The following is a 23909-nucleotide window of genomic DNA, read 5'->3' as shown; positions in this document are numbered from 1 at the left end:
CCTATCATGGGGAGGGGGCAGGGGGGAGGGATTGCATTGGGGAGTTATACCTGATATAAATGATGAATTGATGGGTGCTGACGAGTTGATGGGTGCAGCACACCAACATGGCACATGTATACATATGTAACCTGCACGTTATGCACATGTACCCTAGAACTTAAAGTATAATAAAAAAAAATAATAATAAAATAAAATAAAATAAAATATCATGATTTTCTAAGAAACTATTAAAAGCAAAAATTTGATTTTAAAATGCCTTCACTTTGAACTACAGAAGAAATACCTTCAAATTATGTTCCATCTTGGGCTGGGTGCGGTGCCTCAGGCCTGTAATCCCAGCACTTTGGGAGGCCGAAGCAGGCAGATCACTTGAAGTCAGGAGTTCGAGACCAGCCTGGCCAACATGGTGAAACTCCATCTCTACTGAAAATACAAAAAATTAGCTGGCTGTGGTGGCGGGCACCTGTAATCCCAGCTACTCGGGAGGCTGATGCAGGAGAATCACTTGAACCCAGGAGGCAGAGGTTGCAGTGAGCCAAGATCGCGCCACTGCATTCCAGCCTGGGCAACAAGAGCGACTCAAAAATAAAATAAAATTATGTTTCATCTTAAGCCTGCATTCTCTCATATGATTTTCAAAAATGTTTAAAGCAGCACAATCATACGTTTCAAACAAAATCTTATTGAAAATTCAATGTATAATACAGATAACATGGAGAGTTCTGCCTGCTCACTTTTCTTTTCCCATCGACTTGGAGTGGAAACTAAGGGATCTAAGACTGTGGGATATAATACAAAATGAACTGCTTTAGATAGTACTCATCAGTAAATTGTTAATAATCACAACTGCCAAAAAAAGAATGGCTAGCAGCAGAAATTAAAAGTTCCAATTTAGACTGGGCACGGTGGCTCACGCCTGTAATCCCAGAACTTTGGGAGGCCAAAGTGGGCAGATCACAAGGTCGGGAGATCAAGACCATCCTGGCTAACACGGTGAAACCCCGTCTCTACTAAAACTATATTAAAAAACAAAATTAGTCTCGCATGGTGGCAGGCACCTATAGTCCCAGCTACTCGGGAGGCTGAGGCAGGAGAATGGCGTGAATCCAGGAGGCGGAGCTTGTAGTGAGCAGAGCTCGAGCCACTGCACTCCAGCCTGGGCGACAGAGTGAGACTCTATCTCAAAAAAAAAAAAAAGAGTTCCAATTTAAGTTCACAAGTGACAGTTCAGTAATTCAGAACAGGAAAGAACAACAGGAACAGCCTGTCATATAAACCCTATGTCAATCACAGAAATAAGTGTCTTACTTTAGAAGCCATGCAGGAGTGTCACAAAACAAGCTGCTACCCTTAGCCAATTTACTTACCTTTGTCAGAAGTATCCTGTGCTAATGCATTTTTGCAATATTTCATCAGACACCAAAGATGGAAAAATCAAAAAGGTCAATTTGTTGTGCCTTCATTTTCCTGTATGCAAGTAATAACATCCTCTCACCCTATCCTACTTCAAAAGGATAATATGAATATTATTAAAATTATATGCCTGCCTCTTTAGTCTAACAGGTCTCCCATAAACATACATGCACCCCTATGTGGATATAAAAGAAATATCACCGGCTGGGTGCAGTGGCCCACGTCTGTAATCCCAGCATCTTGGGAGGCCGAGGCAGGCGGATCACTAGGTTAGGAGATCGAGACCATCCTGGTCAACATGGTGAAACCCTGTCTCTATTAAAAAAATACAAATAATAATTAACCGGGCATGGTGGCGGGTGCCTGTAATCCCAGCTACTTGGGAGGCTGAGGCAGAAGAATTGCTTGAACCCGGGAGGCAGAGGCTGCAGTGAGCCAAGATCGCACCACTGCACTCCAGCCTGGTGACAGAGCGAGACTCTGTCTCATAAATAAATAAGTAAATATCACCTATCTACTTATTCTTGCAACTAAGAATAAAAACACTAGCAATTATTTGTACATTGAGGATGTATATTTTCTTAACTCTGGAGGAAAATAATCTTCTTATTTTGATGTTTACATGATTCTTTCTAGGCCTAATTCAGCAGAAGGCTAAAAACTTTAAAAATGAGAAAGTTCTCACAAGATTCGCCATGTTTTTCAGTTAGTATCAATCTGTAAAATCTGTTTTCATCCCATCATGTCCGCCTACCTACATAATCACTATCCATCAATTTTCCCTTCTCTTAAATCTTCGTAATTCTCCTTTCATTGAGGCAGTACACAAAAGACTCCACAGAAATAATCTTTCCATTGAAAATGGGCAAAGGCCACATAGAAATAACTCTTTAAAAAAATAAGCAAATATGTGTAAATATGTTTAACTTCACCTATGAACACATACACATTTAAGTGATACCATTTTCCCCTATCAGACTGGCAGAGATGAAAAGATTCTTGATATTGTTTAAGATTTCTGAAGTACTGGAGGAAATGAGCCCAAGGACACACACACACACACAAACTAAAACATCTTTTTGGAGGATAAACTGACAATGTGTAACAAAATTGCAAACGTACATATCCTTTGACACAAAAAGTATGCTTCCAGGATGTAGTCTAAGAAATTAAACCAACTTTAAACTACAAGGATATGGAGTAGACCAGTGCCAGCCCATGGCCTGTTCGGAACCAGACTGAATGGCAGGAAGTGAGCACTGGGTAAGCAAACATTACCGCCTGAGTGTCACCTGAAAGATCAGTGGCAGCACTGGATTCTCACAGGCATGCAAACCCTATTACTGCGCATGTGAGGGATCTAGGCTACATCTAATACTTGATGATCTGAGGTGGAACAGCTTCATTGTGAAACCATCCCCGACCCCTGGTACATGGAAAAACTGTCTTCCATGAAATGGGTCTCTGGTGCCAAAAAAGTTGGGGACTTCAGGAGTACTGTATTAATTATAATATTAAAAATACAAAATAATTTGTGTGTATATTGATAATGGCTAAACTGAATAATATGGAAATATTTAAAATTGATAAGATACATTTAAGTTGAAACAAGATGTTCATGCTTCTACTGAGCAACAAAAAAAGGCTTTTTTTTTTTTTTTTTTTGAGATGGAGTCTCACTCTGTCTCCCAGGCTGGAGTGCAGTGGTGCAATCTCAGTTCACTGCAACCTCCGCCTCCTGCCTCAGCCTCCCCAGTAGCTGGGATTACAGGCGCCCACTGCCATGCCCAGCTAATTTTTGTATTTTTAGTAGAGACGGGGTTTCACCATGTTGGCCAGGCTGGTCACGAACTCCTCACTTCAGGTGATCCACCCACTTCTGCCTCCAAAAGTGCTGGGATTACAGGCATGAGTCACCAGGCCCAGTCATAAAAGGAGGCTTAGAGCACAATTTGATTGCATTTCTAAAATATGTACTAATACACATTTTTGAGCTCTAGAAAATTAAACCATCATTAGTGGTTATCTCCACAGACACCTCCACGGTAGAATTTTTAAAAATTTTTTTTGATTTTTTTTTTTTTTTTTGAGACAGAGTCTCGCTCTGTCGCCCAGGCTGGAGTGCAGTGGCACAGTGTCTCTGATCACTGCAAGCTCCGCCTCCCGGATTCACACCATTCTCCTGCCTCAGCCTCCCGAGTAGCTGGGACTACAGGTGCCCGCCACGCCCAGCTAATTTTTTGCATTTTTTTTTTAAGTAGAGAGAGGGTGTCACCGTGTTAGCCAGGATGGTCTCAATCTCCTGACCTCGTGATCCGCCCGCCTCGGCGTCCCAAAATTCTGGGATTGCAGGCGTGAGCCACCGCGCGGGACCACTTAAGTGAATTTTTTTTAAAAAATGTAAGCAATAAGCGTATTTTCTTTTTAGAAAAATTTGATATAATGATTTTTTTTTTTTTTTTTTTTTTGCTTTGATTACTACCTTTTTCTGATTACAAAACACACAGGCTCATTTTAAAAAGATAGGTAAGGGCCGGGCGCAGTGGCACACGCCTGTAATCCCAGCACTTCCAGAGGCCAAGGCGGGCGGATCACGAGGTCAGGAGATGGAGACCATTCTGGCTAACATGGTGAAACCCCGTCTCTACTAAAATATTAGCCGGGCGTGGTGGCGGGCGCCTGTAGTCCCAGCTACTCAAGAGACTAAAGCAAGGAAAATGGCGTGAACCCGGGAGGCGGAGCTTGCAGTGAACCAAGATCGTGCCACTGCACTCCAGCCTGGGTGACAGAGCGAGACTCCATCTCAAAAAAAATAAAAATAAAAATAAAAATTGAAATAAAAGGGGAGGGGGCCAGGCGTGATGGCTTACGTTTGTAATCCCAGCACTTTGGGAGGCCGAGGTGGGCGAATCACAAGGTCAAGAGTTCGAGGCTAGCCTGGCCAACATGGGGAAACCCTGTCTCTACTAAGAATACAAAAATTAGCCGTGTGTGGTGGTATATGCCTGTAATCCCAGCTATTTGGGAGGCTGAGGCAGGAGAATTGCTTGAACCTGGGAGGTAGAGGTTGCAGTGAGCCAAGATCACGCCACTGCCCTCCAGCCTGGGAGACAGAGCAAGACTCCGCCTTGAAAATAAAAAAAAAAGCAGGGGTTGCTGGGGGTGGCGGAGAAGATGGGAAAGGAAGCGTTTTAGAAAATATAAACAATAGTGAAAGACCAAAGGGAATAATTAGCCTTCTCCTGCTTAACCCCTCCACTCTTCCTTTTCCATCATTCTTCCTTCTCTCAGTCATACAAGCTCCACAAAGCATCACTCTTCAGACTTTCTATGTTCATTAACACCTATAAGGTGATGATTTCTTTGCTTGTTTTGTATTTTTGAGACAGAGTCTCACTCTGTCACCCAGGCTGGAGTGCAATGGCATGATCTCAGTTCACTGCAACCTCTGCCTCCCGGGTTCAAGTAATTCTCCTGCCTCAGCCTCCGGAGTAGCTGGGACTACAAACGTGTGCCACCACGCCTGGCGAATTTTTGTATGTTTAGTAGAGACAGGGTTTCACCATGTTGGCCAGGCTGGTCTCGAACTCCTTACCTCAGGTGATCCACTTGCCTGGGATTCCCAAAGTGGTGGGATTACAGGCATGAGCCACTGCACCTGGTCTGGTGGTGATTTCTTAATCCCTATCTCAAGCCTAACTTTCTAAGTCTCAGATATGCATTTCTGCATATGTGTCACACAGTCCTCAAATATTCACAAACTCTATCTTACTTGCCTTCCCAACCACTGTCTCCCTAGTCCTATATTTTCTATCTCGATTAATTCATTGATGCCTAGTGTTCCACTATTGGAACACTAGGCTGGTGGGGGTTAGTTATATCCTACTGCTCAAGGTCATCACCAAGGTCTGATTTTTCACAAAAAAATTTGCAACCTCCAGCATAAATGGGTTTACATCTTCCTCATTTATAAGGTCTCTTCAAGCTGGCACATTTAGTCATCTTTGACTCCTTCCCATCATATAATTAGTGACTAAATCCTGCCTATAGTCTACATCTAAAATTTCTAATTTACCCTGTCCTCTCCTCTCTCCATCTCACTTCCATTTTCAGATGTAAGACCAAAGGCCCTGCTACTTCTGACCTAGACAATTCAGCCTTTCTTGAGTACCCATTACATACCACACACAGTGACAGGAATTAGAATATGAGGACTAATAAAGCAAAGTAATACCGTTACACCTATCTTGGGAGAGAGAAATGGAAGAATAAAGTACAACACGATAAATATTACAATTAGAGCAAAACCTACAAGATGTCAACTTCTTTCCTATTTGATCTAATCTTACAATACAACCTGAATTCTCTTTCTGGAATATAAACTAGATTATGTCACCGTGTTGTAAGACCCCTGATGATTCGACCCCATTGCCTACAGGATAAAGTCCAAATGTTTTAATATATGCAAACACTTCACAATTTCGTCCCAACTTACCTAAAAACTTCATTCTATTACTTTTCTTTCACTTCACATCCTATGACCCAGTCACGTATAACTAAATGCTGCTGTGATATGCTGGGCACTTGCATAATATCTTGTGATTGTGTATCCTGCACAAGTTCTTCTTCCTTATGTCTACCAGCAGAAATCCTGTCCTATCATCAAATCAAACCTCCTCTTTGAAGCCTTTATTAACCTTCTCTGCCAATGTAGTTTCTATACAATCTGGTTTTTTGTTTGTTTGAGACAGGGTCTCACTCTGTCACCCAGGCTGGAGTGCAGTGATGTGATCTTGGCTCATGGTAGCATCAGGCTCCCAGGCTCAAGCCATCCTCCCATCTCAGCTTCCCAAGTACATACAGATGTAGTACTTCCCAAGTACTACAGATGCGTATCACCATACTCAGCTAATTTTTGTATTTTTTATAGAGACGAGGTTTTGCCGCGTTGCTCACACTGATATTGAAATCCTGAGCTCAAGTGATCTGCCTGCCTTGGCCTCACAAAGTGCTGGGATTACAGGCATAAGCCACTACACCCAGCCCACAATCTGCTGTATTATCACTTTGTATTGCAACTTGTTTTTTTCTATCTACCACTAGACTGTGGTATTTGTAGGGACAATAACTATATCTTGTTATTTCTATCCTTCCCAGAGTCTAGTATCAGTAAATATTCAAGAAATAGTTGTTAAACGTATAATGGGGGCTGGGTGCAGTGGCTCATGTCTGTAATCCCAGCACTTTGGGAGACTAAGGTGGATGGATCACCTGAGATCAGGAGTTCAAGACCAGCCTGGCCAACATGGTGAAACCCCGCCTCAACTAAAAATAAAAAATTAGATGGGCATGATGGCACACACCTGTAATCCCAGCTACTTGGGAAGCTGAGACAGGAAACTATCACTTGAACCTGGGAGGCAGAGGTTGCAGTGAGCTGAGATTGTGCCAACACACTCTAGCCTGGGAAAAAAGAGTAAAACTCCACCTAAACAAAACAAAACAAACAAACAAACAAACAAGCTGTATAATAGGGTGGAAACATTTGCAGAGAACCAAAATGCACTATCGTTTCTTTTTTTTTTTTTTTTTTCTGTTTGGAATCGATAGATCTACTATCTGCCATCACTCCCACATAAACCTGGAGCCCAAAGGAAAGTATGCTTTAGGATTCATCAGCTTTTTATCCTTCCATCTCATAAATAACAGTAAACAATACAGAAAGAATCCCTGCCCTCTAAAGGGCTTATATTCAAGTAAGGAGAGGCAATTAATAGGGAAACATACATATATATGGTCATTTCAGATAGTGATGAATGCAATGAATAAAATAAAGCAGTTTGACGAGACAGAATGTGCTAGAGGAGAAACGTGCTATTTTAAATGGGAATGAGGAAGAAGTGATAGAATGTTTCTCTGAGAAGGTAAGACATAAGCTGAGGCCTAAAGGATGAGAAACAACCCACTATGCAAAATTTTAGGGAAATAATTCTGCAAGCAGAAGGAATTGCAAGTGTAAAGTCTCTGAAGCAGAAATGCACATGGTTGGTCAGGCATGGTGGCTCACATATATAATCCCAACACTTTGGGAGGCTGAGGCAGGAAAACTGCTTGCGGCCAGGAGTTCGAGACCAGGCTGCGAAACATCATCTCTACAAAACATTTAAAAATAAAAAGATAAGCTGGGTGTGTTCTTATGCACCAGCTATTAAGTAGGCTGAAGTAGGAGGATCGCTTGAGTCCAGGAGCTGGAGGTTGCGTGAGCTATGATCATGCCACTGCACTCCAGTGCAAGCAACAGAGCAAGACCCTGTCTCAAAAAAAAAAAAAAAAAGAGAGAGAATAAGAAGAAATGCACTTGGCTGTTTGAGAGACTGTGTGTCTAAGAAAGGAAATTAGTTTAGAGAAGCAGGGCCTTGTAGGTGGTAGCCATGATGGAGGCCTGACTGCACCTGCCTTGACTCTGGAATTTTGTAGGTTACAATCTTCTCCTCGGTAATATTAGAGCAATAAAATGACGGAATGCAGTATGCAGCCCGCTCTATTGTTAGGAAGAGGCCAAATAATTCTGAAAGTATCTTTTCTAGATACAAGGCCATAACAGTATGGTCCCAGGGCTAATGAAAACTTGACAAGCAGAGCAGAGTAAAAGCACCTAAAAAGAAAGACAAGTTCTTCTGACTACAAGCAAGTCCAAATGAGAAACATCAAAATTATCTCAGATTCAAAGAGGAAACAAAACACAATACTACTCTGAAAATATTAAATATTTTCAATATTTAATACTAAATATCTGAAAATATATATGGGCTATAAATGTATGCTTTTAACTGAATGAATTTTTCCATTCCCATGTAAACTTATAATACAAATCTAGACTAAAGTGATTAAACAGATTTCCACTTTTAATTCACCAAGGTTTTTCTTCACTTTCACAGAAATGAAACAATTGTCTGATGTTGTGAGATTTCCAAGATTTAGATGCATTAGAAACTGCCTCTTAGCAATCATTTTGTGGATGTTTATGTCATAATTATTTAATCCATCCAAGTAGTACTGTGATGTTAAAGTCAATCTATGACATAAAGAAATATTCACAAAACTATTCATTAAAGCAACTCTGTAATTGCTAGAAAGTAAAGCAGTATGAAATTACACAAATTACACATCTTACTCCTATTCTAAGTAGCATCTGCTGGCTTTGCTAACCTGAACACAATTCTGAATACAAAGATCCTTTCATTATCCTAATTAAATCCTGAATTTCCAGGTTACCAGCCTTCTAACAGTAAAAATAAATCCATTCTCATCATTCTTAAATTCAAATGGTCTCTGACTAGTACAGTGATGTTTCTCCAAGGTTCTCTATGAGGGATCAGAGGTAAGATTTTGTCCATGTTCTCTATGCAGGACCATCACAAATAGCAGAGGTGGTCAGGCGCAGTGGCTCATGCCTGCAATCCCAGCACTTTGGGAGGCCGAGGCAGGTGGATCACTTGAGGCCAGGAGTTCGAGACCAGCCTGGCCAACATGGCAAGAGCCCGTCTCCATAAAAATACAAAAATAATAATAATAATAAGCTGGGCATGGTGGCACATGCCTGTAGTCCCAGCTACTCTGGAGGTTGAGGCAAAAGAATCACTTCAACCTGGGAGGTGGAGGTTGCAGTGAGCTGAGATCGCACCACTGCACTCCAGTCTGGGTGACAGAGTGACACTCCATCTCAAAAAAAAAAAAAAAAAGGAAGTAGCAGAGGTAAAAACATAATTACATTATGTTCCCACCCTCCCACCATTCCCCACAAGAGCCAAAGTTTCTTAAAATGAGTCTTCATATTAATCCACAGTCTCAAGAGCTATGAAGAAAAAGAAAATACTTTAGCCTCAAAGATGACCTTTCCACATTCTCCAAGCTAATCTCCAGCTTCATATATTTATACAGCCTTCTATTTTCTCTATCCCACTCATCAAGGGAGAGCCATTAAAAAGTATATAAATGGCTGGGCGCGGTGGCTCACTCCTGTAATCCCAGCACTTTCGGAGGCCAAGGTGGGCAGATCACGAGGTCAGGAGATCAAAACCATCCTGGCTAATCCCATCTCTAATAAAACACACAAAAAAATTAGCCGGATGTGGTGGCGGACACCTGTAGTCCCAGCTACTTGGGAGGCTGAGGCAGGAGAATGGCGTGAACCCGGGAGGCAGAGTCTGAATTAAACCAAGGCCTTATGCCCTTCTTAAAGGACCAACAGCATCTGCATCACCTGGAGTTTGCAAAAATATGCAGAATCTGGGGCTCCACCTCAGACCTCCTAAATCAGAGTCTGCATTTTACTGATACCTGTATGCAACTCTATGTTCATCAGAAAATCTCAGAACTGGTAGAAAATTTAAAAGCCCATTGCACACACATAAAGACAGATGAGCCCTGGATAACAAATAATTGATAATGACCATAGTGCCCCTTCACAAATTATTTCCTATAACAATAGGTTCTCCTTAAGAAAAATTTCTTGCAAAACTATAAACGGCTCGTCTTGAAACACACCAAAGCTTATTACAGGTATTGTTGTTAGTAGAAGTCACTGACATAACCAAGTTCTTACCTAATCTGAGCTCTCCGAAGTTCCCACACCCTATCTTCTTGCCAACCCTGAAGTTGGGTCCCACCATAAGAACCCCAGAGGATGATGAGGAGCCAGATGGTCGAGAGCAGTGTGCACTCCTTTGTGCCATGGGTTTAGTTGTCCGTTGTCTTTCATCCTTTTCCCTACTAGGATGGTCCATGATCCTACAGGACAGCGTCTCCGTACAGCAAGTAGCTTCAGTGTGTATACCTCTCTTCAATACAAAAGTATGTACAAATAAATTGTAGTCAGAGAAAGGTAAGGAGTTCTTTTAGCACCATATTTGTTTCTAATATATCTCCGGGAGATGAAAAATCATTGATTTGTTCCTGTAGGAAATGTAGTCACTAGGTCTCAAGCTTAGTTGAACATCTTGTAACCTAGGTAAAAATCAAGAAAACACGTAGTTAAAAATTAAATTTTAAAACAAATTCAGAAAGTCTCTACTAATTAGAATGAATCCTATCCAAAGGTGAGCAAAATGCATAGCTTCCTGAAATGGGTTTTGGTTTTCTATCCTCCAACAGTTTAACATCTAGATTAGTTATTCACATGGTATCATAAGCTCAGGAGGCTGCAAACCATAGAAGCTAAGGAAACACACAAGCCTTAAATATAAAATGCTTTCTTCTAGTAATGCACATATGACCAAAAAGAAAGACAACTGTTGTTTTTTTCATCACTGGCTAACAGAAATACATAGCAGTGCTGAAACCAAGTTAAGGAAACTGAGGACGATTTAATTTTAAGCTCTTCCTTTTAATTTTGCCAAGAATTAGAACAAATGTTTGGTTATCATCACCAGTTACACAACAGAGCAAAGATGCCTATACTCTAAACTTCCTGAGGACACCTGTAATTCCCTACTAAAGTAACAGGCAAAAAGCTGTCAGCTGACTCTACAAGTGGGCACATAATCCAATAATACAATCTGTTGGCTTTATTTATTTACTTGTGAGATGGAGTTTCACTCTTGTTGCCAAGGCTGAGTGCAATGGCGCAATCTAGGCTCGCTGCAACCTCCGCCTCCCAAGTTCACGCGATTCTCCTGCCTCAGCCTCCGAAGTAGCTAGAATTACAGGTGCCTGCCACCACACCCAGCTAATTTTTTGTATTTTTAGTAAAGATGGGGTTTCACCATGTTGGCTGGGCTGGTCACGAACTCCTGACCTCAGGTGATCCACCCACTTTGGCCTCCCAAAGTGCTGGGATTACAGGCATCAGCCACTGTGCCTGGCTTCTGTTTGCTTTATTATAGTTTAAATAAACTGCTTATTTTCATTTTTTGTTTGCTTTGCTTTACAATAGATTTACATTTATAATGTATATTCTGTAAAGGAAAAAAAATCAAAGCAATGCAAGGAGGTCAGCAACTACTGAACTTCCTACATGAACAACATTAAGAATTCATATTTCCTTATTGTTTCTCCTATTTCCAACTATATCCACTATCCCCTGATTATCCTTGTCTTTAATCCAAATCCCTCAAATGATATTAGAAAGAGAAAAAAAATCGTAATTATTAGGAGTATGTCTATGTGTGAGACTGCCAACTATATTTCCTTCCATTATAAGTTAATATGAGGACAGAGGCAGAATGTGTCTTAGTCCAATTCAGTCAATTTATAAGTATTCAATGAACTCACAAATTTTAAAAAATTATCACTACGATAGCATCATTTATAAGATTTAGAAACTGTATTACATTGTCTATGTCTCTTCATATTTTTCATTTTTGCTCACTCTGTTTCTTCCAACAAATGGATGTTATTTTTATAATACTTTGCATTAATTTCTTCCATTGCACTTAGACTAGTATAACATTAGGTGGAATAATCACACATAGCCCTCATTATCCATGTTTACTTACATGTATGTATTAGAAGAATTAGAATTCTAAAAACCTGTAGAAGCCAGGTGCAATGGTATGTGCCTACAATCCCCAGCTACTTGGGAGGCTGAGATGGGAGTACTGCTCAAGCCCAGGAGTTTAAAGCTGGAATGTGTTATCATCATGCCAGTAAATAGCTACTGAACTCCAGCCTAGGCAACACAGAAAGCCCCTGTCTCTAAAAAAAAAAAAAAAAATTAAAAATTAAATTTAAAAAATATATATTAAAAATTAAATTTAAAAAAACCCTATAAAAAGCCAAAAATTGTCTGGGCGTGGTGGCTCGTCCATGTAATCTCAGCACTTTGGGAGGCCAAGGTAGAAGGATTACTTGAGCCTAGAAGTTTGAAATGAGCCTGGGCAACATAGAGAGACCCCATGTCTACAAAAAATTTAAAAATTAGGGCCAGGCATGGTGGCTCATGCCTATAATCCTGGCACTTTGGGAGACCAAGGTGGGTGGATCACCCGAGGTCAGGAGTTCAAGACCAGCCTGGCCAACATAGCAAAACCCCGTCTCTATTAAAAACAAAAAAATTAGCCAGGCGTGGTTGTGCTGGCCTGTAATCCCAGCTACTCGAGAGGCTGAGGCAGGAGAATTTCTTGGACCCAGGAGACGGAGGTTGCAGTGAGCTGAGATCACGCCATTGCACTTCAGCCTGGGCGATGAGCAAAACCCCGTCTTAAGGAAAAAAAAAAAAATTAGTTGGGCATGGTGGTGCACACCTGTGGTCCCAGTGACTTGGGGAGGCTGAAGTTGAAGGACTGCTTGAGCCTGGGAGGTTCAAGGATGCAGTGAGCCATGATTGTGCCACTGCACTCCAGTATGGGTGACAGAGCAAGACTCTGTCAAAAAAAAAAAAAAAAAAAGTCAAAAATCTCACTCAGCTGGGGAAAAATGTTCGTAACACCTACTTGTAGAACAGAACAATCACTTTACTTCCCACAACCATGACAAAAACTGACACTAAAGGTGCTGTGTCAATTTTCTAATCTATGCATGGGACATAAGCATTGCTCAATCTATAATTATGAAAGATGAGGCTGGGCACAGTGGCTCACGCCTAAAATCCCAGTACTTTGGAAGGCCGAGGTGGCCAGATCACCTGAGGTCAGGAGTTCAAAACCAGCCTGGCCAACATGGTGACGCCCTGTCTCTACTAAAAATACAAAAAAATATTAGCCAGACATGGTGGTGGGCGCCTATAATCCCAGCTACTTGGGTGGCTGAGGCAGGTGAACCGCTTGACCTGGGAGGCGGAGGTGGCAGTGGGCTGAGATCGCACCATTGCACTCCAGCCTGGGCAACAAGAGCGAAACTCCGCCTCAAAAAAAGAAAGAATGATGAATAATATTCAATACTACTTTATGTGGCATCTCTCATTTAAGAAATTAAAGTTACTACGTTTTTTAGAATCCTATTTCTTTATCACTACCCTCTGCTCAATTACAAACTCTTTGGCTTATCATTTGAACTCTACTTAAATTCATGTAAAACAGTATATGGGAGGTTGCATGAAGTCTAAAAGAAAATTAAGTCGTATTATAAAAGCATCAAAAAAAGTTTCACTAATTTACTGTTTGTGTATTTCAGATTCTCATATATTGGCTTTATCAAAAGTGAGGCATATAAATATTTAAATTTCAAAGTCAAAACACCCTGGGTTTTTGTTAATAATCAAAAGAGAGATTGCCAGGCTTCTAAATCTCTCTTCTTACACAACTTATGATGAAATTATTTATAGGTATAGGACTGCTGGATCATACGGTAAGTGTATGTGAAACTCAAAAGCAAACCAGGTTCTTTCTGATCTACTACTTCCTTCATCCACCACATACTGCTTTTGGTCCTCATGCTTGCTGTTTTGTGGTTATGAGTTTCAGCTTCAGGCATCATTTCCCATGCTACTGTCCAAAACAGAAATAATATGACAAAAACAAAAGTCTTTCTCCTTGTAAGTCTTTTTTCTTTTAAATTTTTTTGGTCAAGGATAAAAATTATTCTAAGAAACACCCCAACAAATTTCCCCTTATGTTGGGTTGCCAATGGTTTTTGTACCAATATCTGTCATTCCAATTGTAAGTTTTCAAAGAATGAGATCAACCTGATGTTTAAAACACAGGGTAAGTTTCAAAAGCAGTATCACGCCCAGGGTAAGTATTTAGCAAACATTAAGCAAAAATGGTATCTGTGTGCTCATGTGCACACATGAATGTGTGTTTATAAAACTATCAAAAACTATAGGACAAATTAAAAGACACTGTAGGACAATTTAAGTACCAATACAAGGCTTGAAATGCATTTAAGCTAAAACAAAACAAAACAAAAGGCCAGGTGCAGTGACTCATATCTGTAATCCCAGTGCGTTGGGAGGCCACAGTGGGAGAATCACTTGAGCCCAGGAGTTCAAGAGCAGCCTGGGCAACAAAACGAGATCCTGTCTCTAAAAAATATAAAAATTGGCCAGGCAAGGTGGTGCACGCCTATGGAACCAGCTACTGAGGAGGCAGAACTGGGAGGACTGTTTGAGCCCAGGAGTTCAAGGCTGCAGTGAGCTATGATAGTGCCACTGCACCACTTCATTATGACCCTGTCACCTAAATAAATAAATAAATAAATAGATAGATAGATAGATAAACAACTACTATAAAGCTACAGTACTCAAGACAGTGTGATATTGACAAATAAATAAATAAATAAATACACAAATCAATGGAACAGAACGGAAAGTCCAGAAATAGATTCACACAAATATAGTCTATTCACACAAAAATAGATTCATACAAATATACCAATCTTTGACAAAGGAGCAAAGGCAATTCAATGGAGAAAGGATAGTCTTTTTAACAAATGGTGCTGCAACAGTTAGACATATACTCGCAAACAAACAAAAATAATCTAGACACAGACCTTACATCTTTCACAAAAATAAAATCAAAATGGATCACAATCTAAATGTAAAACACAAAATAAAACTCCTACAATATACCATCGGAAAAAATCTAAATGATTTAGGGTTTGACAATGACTTCTTAGATATACCAACAAAAGCATGATCAATGAAAGAAGAAATTATTAAGTTTAACTTCACTAAAATTAAAAACTTCTGCTCTGGGGAACACACTCCTAAGAGAATGAAAAGACAAGCCACTGATTAGGAAAAAATACTTACAAAACACTTACTTGATAGAGGCCTGTTATTTAAAATATACAAAACTCAACAATCAGAAAACAACCCAGTTAAAATATAAGCAAAAGATTTGAATCAGACATCTCATCAAAGAAGATATACAGATGGAAAATAAATACATGAAAATATGCTCAATACCATAGGTCACAAGGGAATTGCAAATTAAAACAATGATACCACTATACACTTATTAGAATAGTGAAAATCCAAAACACTGACAACATCAAATGCTAAGGAAGATACGGAGCAACAGGAACTCTCATTCACTGCTGGTGAGAATGCAAAATGGTATGGCTATTTTGGAAGAAAGTTTGGCAGTTTCTTATGTAACTAAACATACTCTTACCTATGACCCAGGAATCGTATTTCTTGGTATCCACCAAAATGAAATGAAAATGTAAGTCCACACAAAAACCACCACCTAAATGTTTACAGCAGCTTCACTTGTAATTGTCAAAAAATGAAAACACTAAAATTTCCTTCAATAGGTGAATGAATAAACAAATTTGCGGTATAGCTATGCAATGGAATATTGTTCAGTAATAAAAGGAAATGAATTATTCAAAGCTACAAAAAGACATAGAAGAACCTCAAATGCATATTGCTAAGTGAAAGAAATCCATTTGAAAAAGCTAAATACTACATTCCAAATTCATGACATTCTAGAAAAGTCATAACTATGGAAATGGTAAAAAGATCAATGGTCGCCAGATATTCTGGGTGAGGAGGGGAGCGGGTGAACAGGTGGAACCCAGGGGATTTTTAGAGCAGGAAAACTATTCTGTGTGATACTGTAATGGTAGATGCATGTCATTATACATTTGTCCAAACCCATAGAATGTATAATACAAATAGTGTAATACATTATATCTAATGTAAACTACCGACTTTGGTTTATAATGTGTCAATATTGGTTCATTAAGTACTACAAACGTACCACAGTAATGAAAGACATTAATAATAGGGGAAAACGGGGGTGGAGGAGCGTTAGGGAAAATATAGGAACTCTGTACTTTCCACTCCATTTCTCTGTAAACCTAAAACTGTACCTAAAGAATCTAAAAGTAAAGCCTGTTAATTAAAATAATAATTCTATCTAAAAAAAGCAACAAGAAACTTAGGAAGCTATATTACAAAACCTGTATAAAAAAATCTATGCTCAAAACTACAAAATACTGGCCAGCCATGGTGGTTCACGCCTGTAGTCCCAGCACTTTGGGAGGCTAAGGCAGGTGGATCACTTGAGGCCAGGAGTTCAAGACCAGCCTGGGCAATGTGGCGAAACCTTGTCTGTATTTAGTATATACTACTATATTTCATGTACATACATATATACACACACACCACAGTATATCTAATCTTCAGACTACATTTTAGTAGTATACTAAAGAACTGGGATTTATGAAACATCTTGTAAGCGACGTTTTTTTTTTTTTTTGAGACGGAGTCTCGCTCTGTTGTCCAGGCTGGAGTGCAGTGGTGCGATCTCGGCTCACTGCAAGCTCCACCTCTTGGGTTCACGCCATTCTCCTGCCTCAGCCTCCCGAATAGGCTGGGACTACAGACGTCCGCCACCACGCCTGTCTAATTTTTTGTATTTTTAGTAGAGATGGGGTTTCACCGTGTTAGCCAGGATGGTTTTGATCTTCTGACCTCATGATCCACCCGCCTCAGCCTCCCAAAGTGCTGGGATTACAGGCGTGAACCACCGCGCCCAGCCTGTCAGCAACTTACGTGGTCAGGGTAAAAAATGTTCTTTGTATTGTACTTGCCAAAAAGGCACAGAAAACACTGTCCACTTAATCTGTAATACTTATTTTTATCTTATTTCTTTATAACGTTGATCTCTGGAAATGACTGGATCCTATAACTAAAAAGTAAATTATAAATAAAATTTATGACTTTGGGCTTACATCTTCAGATCCCTTACTTTTATCAGTGAAAACAACTAATCTCAATGTCATAAATTCGTCTATTCTACCTGTTGTACTTTTTTTTTTTTTGTAGAGACGAGGTCTCACTATATTGCCCAGGTTGGTCTCAAACTCCTGGGTTCAAGAGATCCTCCAGCTTTGGCTTCCCACAGTGCTGCGATGACAGGCATGAGCTACAATGCCCAGCCCCACTAGTTATATACACATTTTTAGAAGAGCTGTTCATTATTAAAGTAAGGGAGCCAAAGCAAAATATAGTGGCACTTTGATTTTATTTGCCTTCCAGCTCTCTCACTCATTTACTCTCATTGTACTTGTTCTATGATTTCATCAACCTCTGAGGACCCTCAACTCTCTAGTAGCCTCTTCCAGTCTTCCGACTTTCTGTAGAATAAAACAAAATCTTTACATGGCTTGAGGTCATTCCAGATCTGGCACTTGCTTACCTCTTTCGCTTAATTTCTGTCAAACTGTTCCCTTACATTTTATGTTAATGAACATCAAACTTACTTCAAGGCTTCCAAAGGGCCCTGGACCTGGATCCCCCTTTATCTCTGCTCTTCATTATGTTAACTTATGCTCATATTTAGTTTTCACCTTAAATATGTTTCCCAAAACAAGCAATTACAGTGCCCCTCTTATGAACTCCTTTTAGTAACTCACCACAGCAGTAATCACACTGCACTGTTTGTTTGTTTTGCTTGTTTACCCTTGCTTGTTTACTCTTGTATTAGCTGTGTGAAGGTAAAAACTGTTGTCACATTCACCATTTTATTTGCAGGGCCTAGCATGGTAAGTTCCCAAAGACTTAGTGAATAAAACACACCCACACACACACACACATACACACTCACTCACACACAAAAATGAGTTCTCAATCTTGGTTTTCAACCAATGAACAGATCTCATAAGGCTAAAAAAATCCAAATTCCAGACATCATAATTCTTGCCATCATTCTGAGTAGAAAGAAAAAGATAATCACAAGTACCATGACTACGGTACCTGTCACAAGTACCCTGCAAATAAAACAGTGAACGTGACAACCTTCACCAAGCTACTAGAGCGACTACACAAGTAAACAAGCAATTACAATGCATTGTGATTAGGGCTATGGTGAGTTGCTAAAAGGAGTACATAAGAAGGGCACTGTAATAGCTTGTTTCGGGAAACAGACATTTAAGGTATATCCTGCCCTAATTATGTGCCACGTGTTATCACTGTGATCACTGTGAAAAGGCAACAGTCATTAGAAAACTATAACCCAAATTTTCACCCATTTTAAATGGCATAAGAGAACATCAAAAGATGAAAACTTATAGCCAAGAAACTGATTTTGGCCAGGTGTGGTGGCTCATGCCTATAATCCTAGAACTCTGGGAGGTCAAGATAAGAGAATCGCTTGAGCCCAAGAGTTCAATATCAGCTTGGTCAACATACTGAGACCCCATCTCTACAAACAGACATTTTTTTAAATTAGAAGGGTGGCACATGCCTATAGTCTCAACTACTTGGGTGGCTGAAGCAGGAAGATCACTTGAGCCCAGGAGGTCAAGGCTGTAGTGAGCTGTGATCACACCACTACCCTCCAGCCTGGGAGACAAACACCCTGTCTCTCCCCAAAAAAGAGGTGGGTAGGTTTTGTTTTAGATCCAATTCTAAGTATTCTTATCTGGGTGCTTTCTGGAATTGTCAATAGTCAGCTCCTATTTCATTTTTTCCTGGCGATGAAGAAACAGCCTATTTACATAGGCACAAAGTAGGTGAGAGGTAGAAAAATCAGGCTAGAAATCTGCAATTTTATTCTCAGTCTCAATATCAATTTACTTCCCTCCACTTGATTCACCTTCTCCAACAGGAAAAGGGACATATGTGAAATGTACTGTATCTTGTACAAGAAAAGAAGATTTAAATAACTGTTTAAAAAAAAAAAAGCCAGGTGTGGTGGCTCATACCTGTAATCCCAGCACTTTGGAAGGTCAAGACAGAAGGACTGCTTGAGCCCAGCAGTTCAAGACCAACCTGGGTGATGTGGTGAGACTGTGTCTCTCTAAAAAAAAAAAAAAAAAAAAAAATTAGCTGGGCACAGTGGTGTGTACCTGTAGTCCCAGCTACTTGGGAGGCTGAGGTGAAAGGATCCCTTCAGCCTAGGAGTTCGAGGTTGCAATGAGCTATGACTGTGTTACTGCCTGGGTGACAGAGAAAGACTCTATCTCAAAAAAAAGGAAAAGAGGCTGGGCACGGTGGTTCACGCCTATAATCCCCAGCACTTTGGGAGGCCGAGGCAGGCAGATCACAAGGTCAGAAGATTGAGACCATCCTGGCCAACATGGTGAAACCCCGTCTCTACTAAAAATACAAAAATTAGCTGGGTATGGTGGTACGTGCCTGTAATCCCAGCTACTCGGGAGGCTGAGGCAGGAGAACCACTTGAGCCCAGGAGGCGGAAGTTGCAGTGAGCCGAGATCGCGCCACTGCACTCCAGCCCGGCAAGAGAGCTAGACTCCATCTCAAAAAAAAAAAAAAAAAAGGAAAAAAGAAAAACATACATACATATGCATTTTATTTTATTCACTTTTTTTTTGAGACAGTCTCGCTCTGTTACCCAGGCTGGAGTGCAGTGGCACGATCTCAGCTCACTGCAACCTCCACCTCCCAGGATTCTCCTGTCTCAGCCTCCCAAGCAGCTGGGATTACAGGCATGCACCACCATGCCCAGCTAATTTTCGTATTTTTAGTAGAGATGGGGTTTCACTGTGTTGGCCAGGTTAGTTGCGAACTCCTGACCTCAGGTGATCCGCCTGCCTCAGCCTTGCAAAGTGCTGGGATTACAGGCGTGAGCCATCGTGCCCAGCTTACATATGCATTTTTAAATACTATTTCTACATAAATGAACCTTAAAGAATAATAGAAATTACTGAAGGAGTTTGGATAATTTCCAGGTGTCAAAAAGGAAAAATACAAACCACTACATTTATTCAAAGTGTTCCTAGTTCAATCAACAAGTATTTTGTGAAGCCAGGTGTGGTGTCACACACATATATTCCCAGATATTTGGGAGGCTGTGGTGAGAGGCTCACTTGAGCCCACGAATTCAAGGCTGATGTGCATGATGATCAGGCCTGTGAATAGCCACTACATTCCAGCCTGCACAACATAGTGAGAGCCAGTCTTCTTAAAAAATAGTTTAAAAAAAAAAAAAAGTCGCTGGGTGTGGTAGCTCACGCCTATAAAAATTAGTCAGGTGTAGTGGTGCATGCATGTAATCCCAGCTACTCGAGTGGCTGAGGCACGAGAATTGCTTAAATCTGGGAGGTGGTGATTGCAATGAGCTGACGTTGCACCACTGCACTGCAGTCTGGGCGACAGAGTGAGACCATGCCTCAAAATCTCCTTAAGCTGATAAGCAACTTCAGCAAAGTCCAAGGATACAAAGTCAATGTGCAAAAATCACAAGCATTCCTATACACCAGTAACAGACAAACAAGAGAGCCAAATCATGAGTAAACTCCCATTCACAATTGCTACTAAGAGAATAAAATACCTAGGAATACAACTTATATGGGATGTGAAGGACCTCTTCAAGGAGAACTACAAACCACTGCTCAATGAAATAAGAGAGCACAGAAACAAATGGAAAAACATTCCATGCTCATGGATAGGAAGAATCAATATCGCGAAAATGACCATACTGCCCAAAGTAATTTATACATTCAATGCTATCCCCATCAAGCTACCATTGATTTTCTTCACAGAATTGGAAAAAACTACTTTAAACTTCATATAGAATCAAAAAAGAGTCCGCATAGCCAAGACAATTCTAAGCAAAAAGAACAAAGCTGGAGGCATCAGGCTACCGGACTTCAAACTATACTACAAGGCTACAGTTACCAAAACAGCATGGTACTGGGACCAAAACAGATATATATAGACCAATGGAACAGATCAGTGGCCTCAGAAATAACACCACACATACGATCTTTGACAAAGCTGACACAAACAAGCAATGGGGAAAGGATTCCCTATTTAATAAATGGTGTTGGGAAAAACTGGCTAGCCATATGCAGAAACCTGAAACAGGACCCCTTCCTTACACCTTATACAAAAATTAACTCAAGATGGATTAAAGACTTAAACGTAAGACCTAAAACCATAAAAATCCTAGATAAAAACCTAGTCAATACCATTCAGGACACAGGTATGGGCAAAGACTTCATGTCCAAAAAACCAAAAGCAATGGCAATAAAAGCCAAACTTGACAAATGGGATCTAATTAAACTAAAGAGTTTCTTTCTGCACATCTAAAGAAACTATCATCAGAGTGAACGGACAACCTACACAACGGGAGAAAAATTTTGCAATCTATCCATTTGACAAAGGGCTAATATCCAGAATCTACAAAGAACTTAAACAAATTTACAAGGAAAAAAACAAACAACCCCATCAAAAAGTGGGCAAAGGATATAAACAGACACTTGTCAAAAGAAGACATTTATGCAGCCAACAAACATATGGAAAAAATGCTCATCATCACCGGTCATTAGAGAAATGCAAATCAAAACCACAATGAGATACCATCTCACGCCAGTTAGAATGGCGATCATTAAAAAGTCAGGAAACAGATGCTGGAGAGGATGTGGTGAAATAGGAATGCTTTTACACTGTTGGTGGGAGTGTAAATTAGTTCAACCATTGTGGAAGACAATGTGGCAATTCCTCAAGGATCTAGAACTAGAAATACCATTTGACCCAGCAATCCCATTACTGGGTATATACCCAAAGGATTATAAATCATTCTACTATAAAGACACATGCACACGTATGTTTACTGCGGCACTATTTACAATAGCAAAGACTTGGAGCCAACCCAAATGTCCATCAATGATAGACTGCATGAAGAAAATGTGGCACATACACACCATGGAATACTATGAGGCCATAAAAAAAAAGATGTGTTCATGACTTTTGCAGGGACATGGATGAAGCTGGAAACCATCATTCTCAGCAAACTAACACAAGAACAGAAAATCAAACACCGCATGTTCTCACTCGTAAGTGGGAGTTGAACAATGAGAACACATAGACACAGGGAGGGGAACATAACACACTAGGGTCTGCTGCGGGGTGGGGGGCTAGGGGAGGGATAGCATTAGGAGAAATACCTAATGTAGGTGAAGGGTTGATGGGTGCAGCAAACTACCATGGTACGTGTATACCTATGTAACAAAACTGCATGTTTTGCACATGTACCCCAGAACTTAAAGTATAATAATAATAATAATAATTTTTAAAACGTAAGAAAAAAATCTCAAAGTAGTTGTTTCCTGCTGGAAGCCAAAAAAAAAAAAAAAAAGAAAAAGAAAAAGAGAAAACTCAAACACCAAGAACATTTTTTGTTTTAATCTTAAAAATAAAAGAAGGTTGTAGGTATATGGCAAAAAAAATTTTTTTTTTAATAAATAACTATTCAGTGAGTGCCTCCTGTGTGACTAAAACTGGGTTATTCCACCGAGGATGTGACAGTGAACTTGACATATATAGCTCCTCTGCTCACAGAACTTCTAGTATAGAGAGGGCCTCACCAACACATGAATAAAAAAACCACAAATCAGGACCATGCTACATATCAAAGATCTGCTAAACTAAGGATTACAGTGAAATCAAAGAGGAAAATTTTATTTTATTCATATTTAGAGATGTGTTCTTGCTATGTAGTCCAGGCTGGAGTGCAGCGGCTCTTCACAGGTGCGATCACAGTGCAATGGTGCGATCACAGTGCAACGCAGCCTTGAACGCATGGGTTCAAGAGATTCTCCCACCTCAGCCTCCTGAGAAACTGGGATTACAGGCACGTGTCACCATGCACAGCATGGAAGAGTTTTAGACAGAGGGGTGGGAAGCCTTTTATTAGAAGACACATTTATTTAAAAAATTTTTTTAAATTGTATGTTGACAATTTATAATTATATAAATGTAAGGGGTACAAAGTAATGTTATAATTTATGAATATAATGTATAATTAAATCAAGCTAGTAAACATATCCATTACCTTAAATACTTAACATTTTTGTGGTAAGAATATTTGAAATTTATTCTCTCAGTAATTTAAAAATGTACAAAAACTATCTTCACCACACTGTACAACAGAATTAAATATATATATATATATTATATATATCCCTTAGCTGAGATTCTATACCCTTTAACCATGGTCTCTCCACTTCCTCAACCCTCCAGCCTCTGTATGCTTCTACGAGTTCAATTGTTTTAGATTCCACATATAAGTGAGAACACACGGTGTTTGTCTTTCAGTGCCTGGCTTATTTCACTTAGCATAATAAAATATTCTCCAATTCCATCCAAGTTGCCACAAATGACATAATTCCTTCTTTAAGGCTGAATATGTATATGTGTGTGTGCATGTGTGTGTGTGTACATTTTCTTTATTGATTCATGTGCTGAACACTTAGGTTGATTCCGTAACTTGGCTATTGTGAATAATGCTACAATGAACATAAGAAAGCAGACATCTCTTCAACAAATTGATTTCAAATCTTTTCGGTAAATACTCAGAAGTAGGATTGCTGCATCATGTGGTAATTCTATTTTAAAGTTTTTTGACAAACCTCCATACAGTTTTGCATAATAGGAGATACTAACTTACATTCTCACTCTATCAGATGGCAATTATTAAAAAAACTAAAGATAACAAGTATTGGTGTGGATGAGAAGAAAAGGGAATCCTTGTACACTGTTGTGAAAATATAAATTAGAAGCCACATTTAAACAGTGTCCTCAAGGAAGAGATGGAGCCAACCTTGTCAAGAGCTAGGAAACACAGTTTCCAGACAGG

The 23909-nt window shown here is 39.9% G+C and overlaps 1 protein-coding gene across 6 annotated transcripts in view; it reads right to left on the bottom strand.

Moving 5' to 3' along the window:
• The window catches only part of CSNK1G1 (casein kinase 1 gamma 1), a 208772-nt gene that overhangs the window by 128534 nt on the left and 56329 nt on the right, over window positions 1-23909 (bottom strand). For all 6 annotated transcript variants that reach the window (XM_023185302.1, XM_023185305.1, XM_023185307.1 and 3 more), the window contains one exon: window positions 10022-10422. In XM_023185302.1, the coding sequence (XP_023041070.1) occupies window positions 10022-10202 (181 nt within the window). In that variant the 5' untranslated portion in view covers window positions 10203-10422. The remainder of the gene's footprint in view (window positions 1-10021; window positions 10423-23909) is intronic.

Source organism: Piliocolobus tephrosceles, chromosome 6, assembly GCF_002776525.5.
Source record: "Piliocolobus tephrosceles isolate RC106 chromosome 6, ASM277652v3, whole genome shotgun sequence".
In the NCBI taxonomy this organism is placed as follows: domain Eukaryota; kingdom Metazoa; phylum Chordata; class Mammalia; order Primates; family Cercopithecidae; genus Piliocolobus; species Piliocolobus tephrosceles.
The sequence above is the reverse complement of the archived record's forward strand: the minus strand, read 5'-3'. Positions and strand labels throughout refer to the sequence as shown.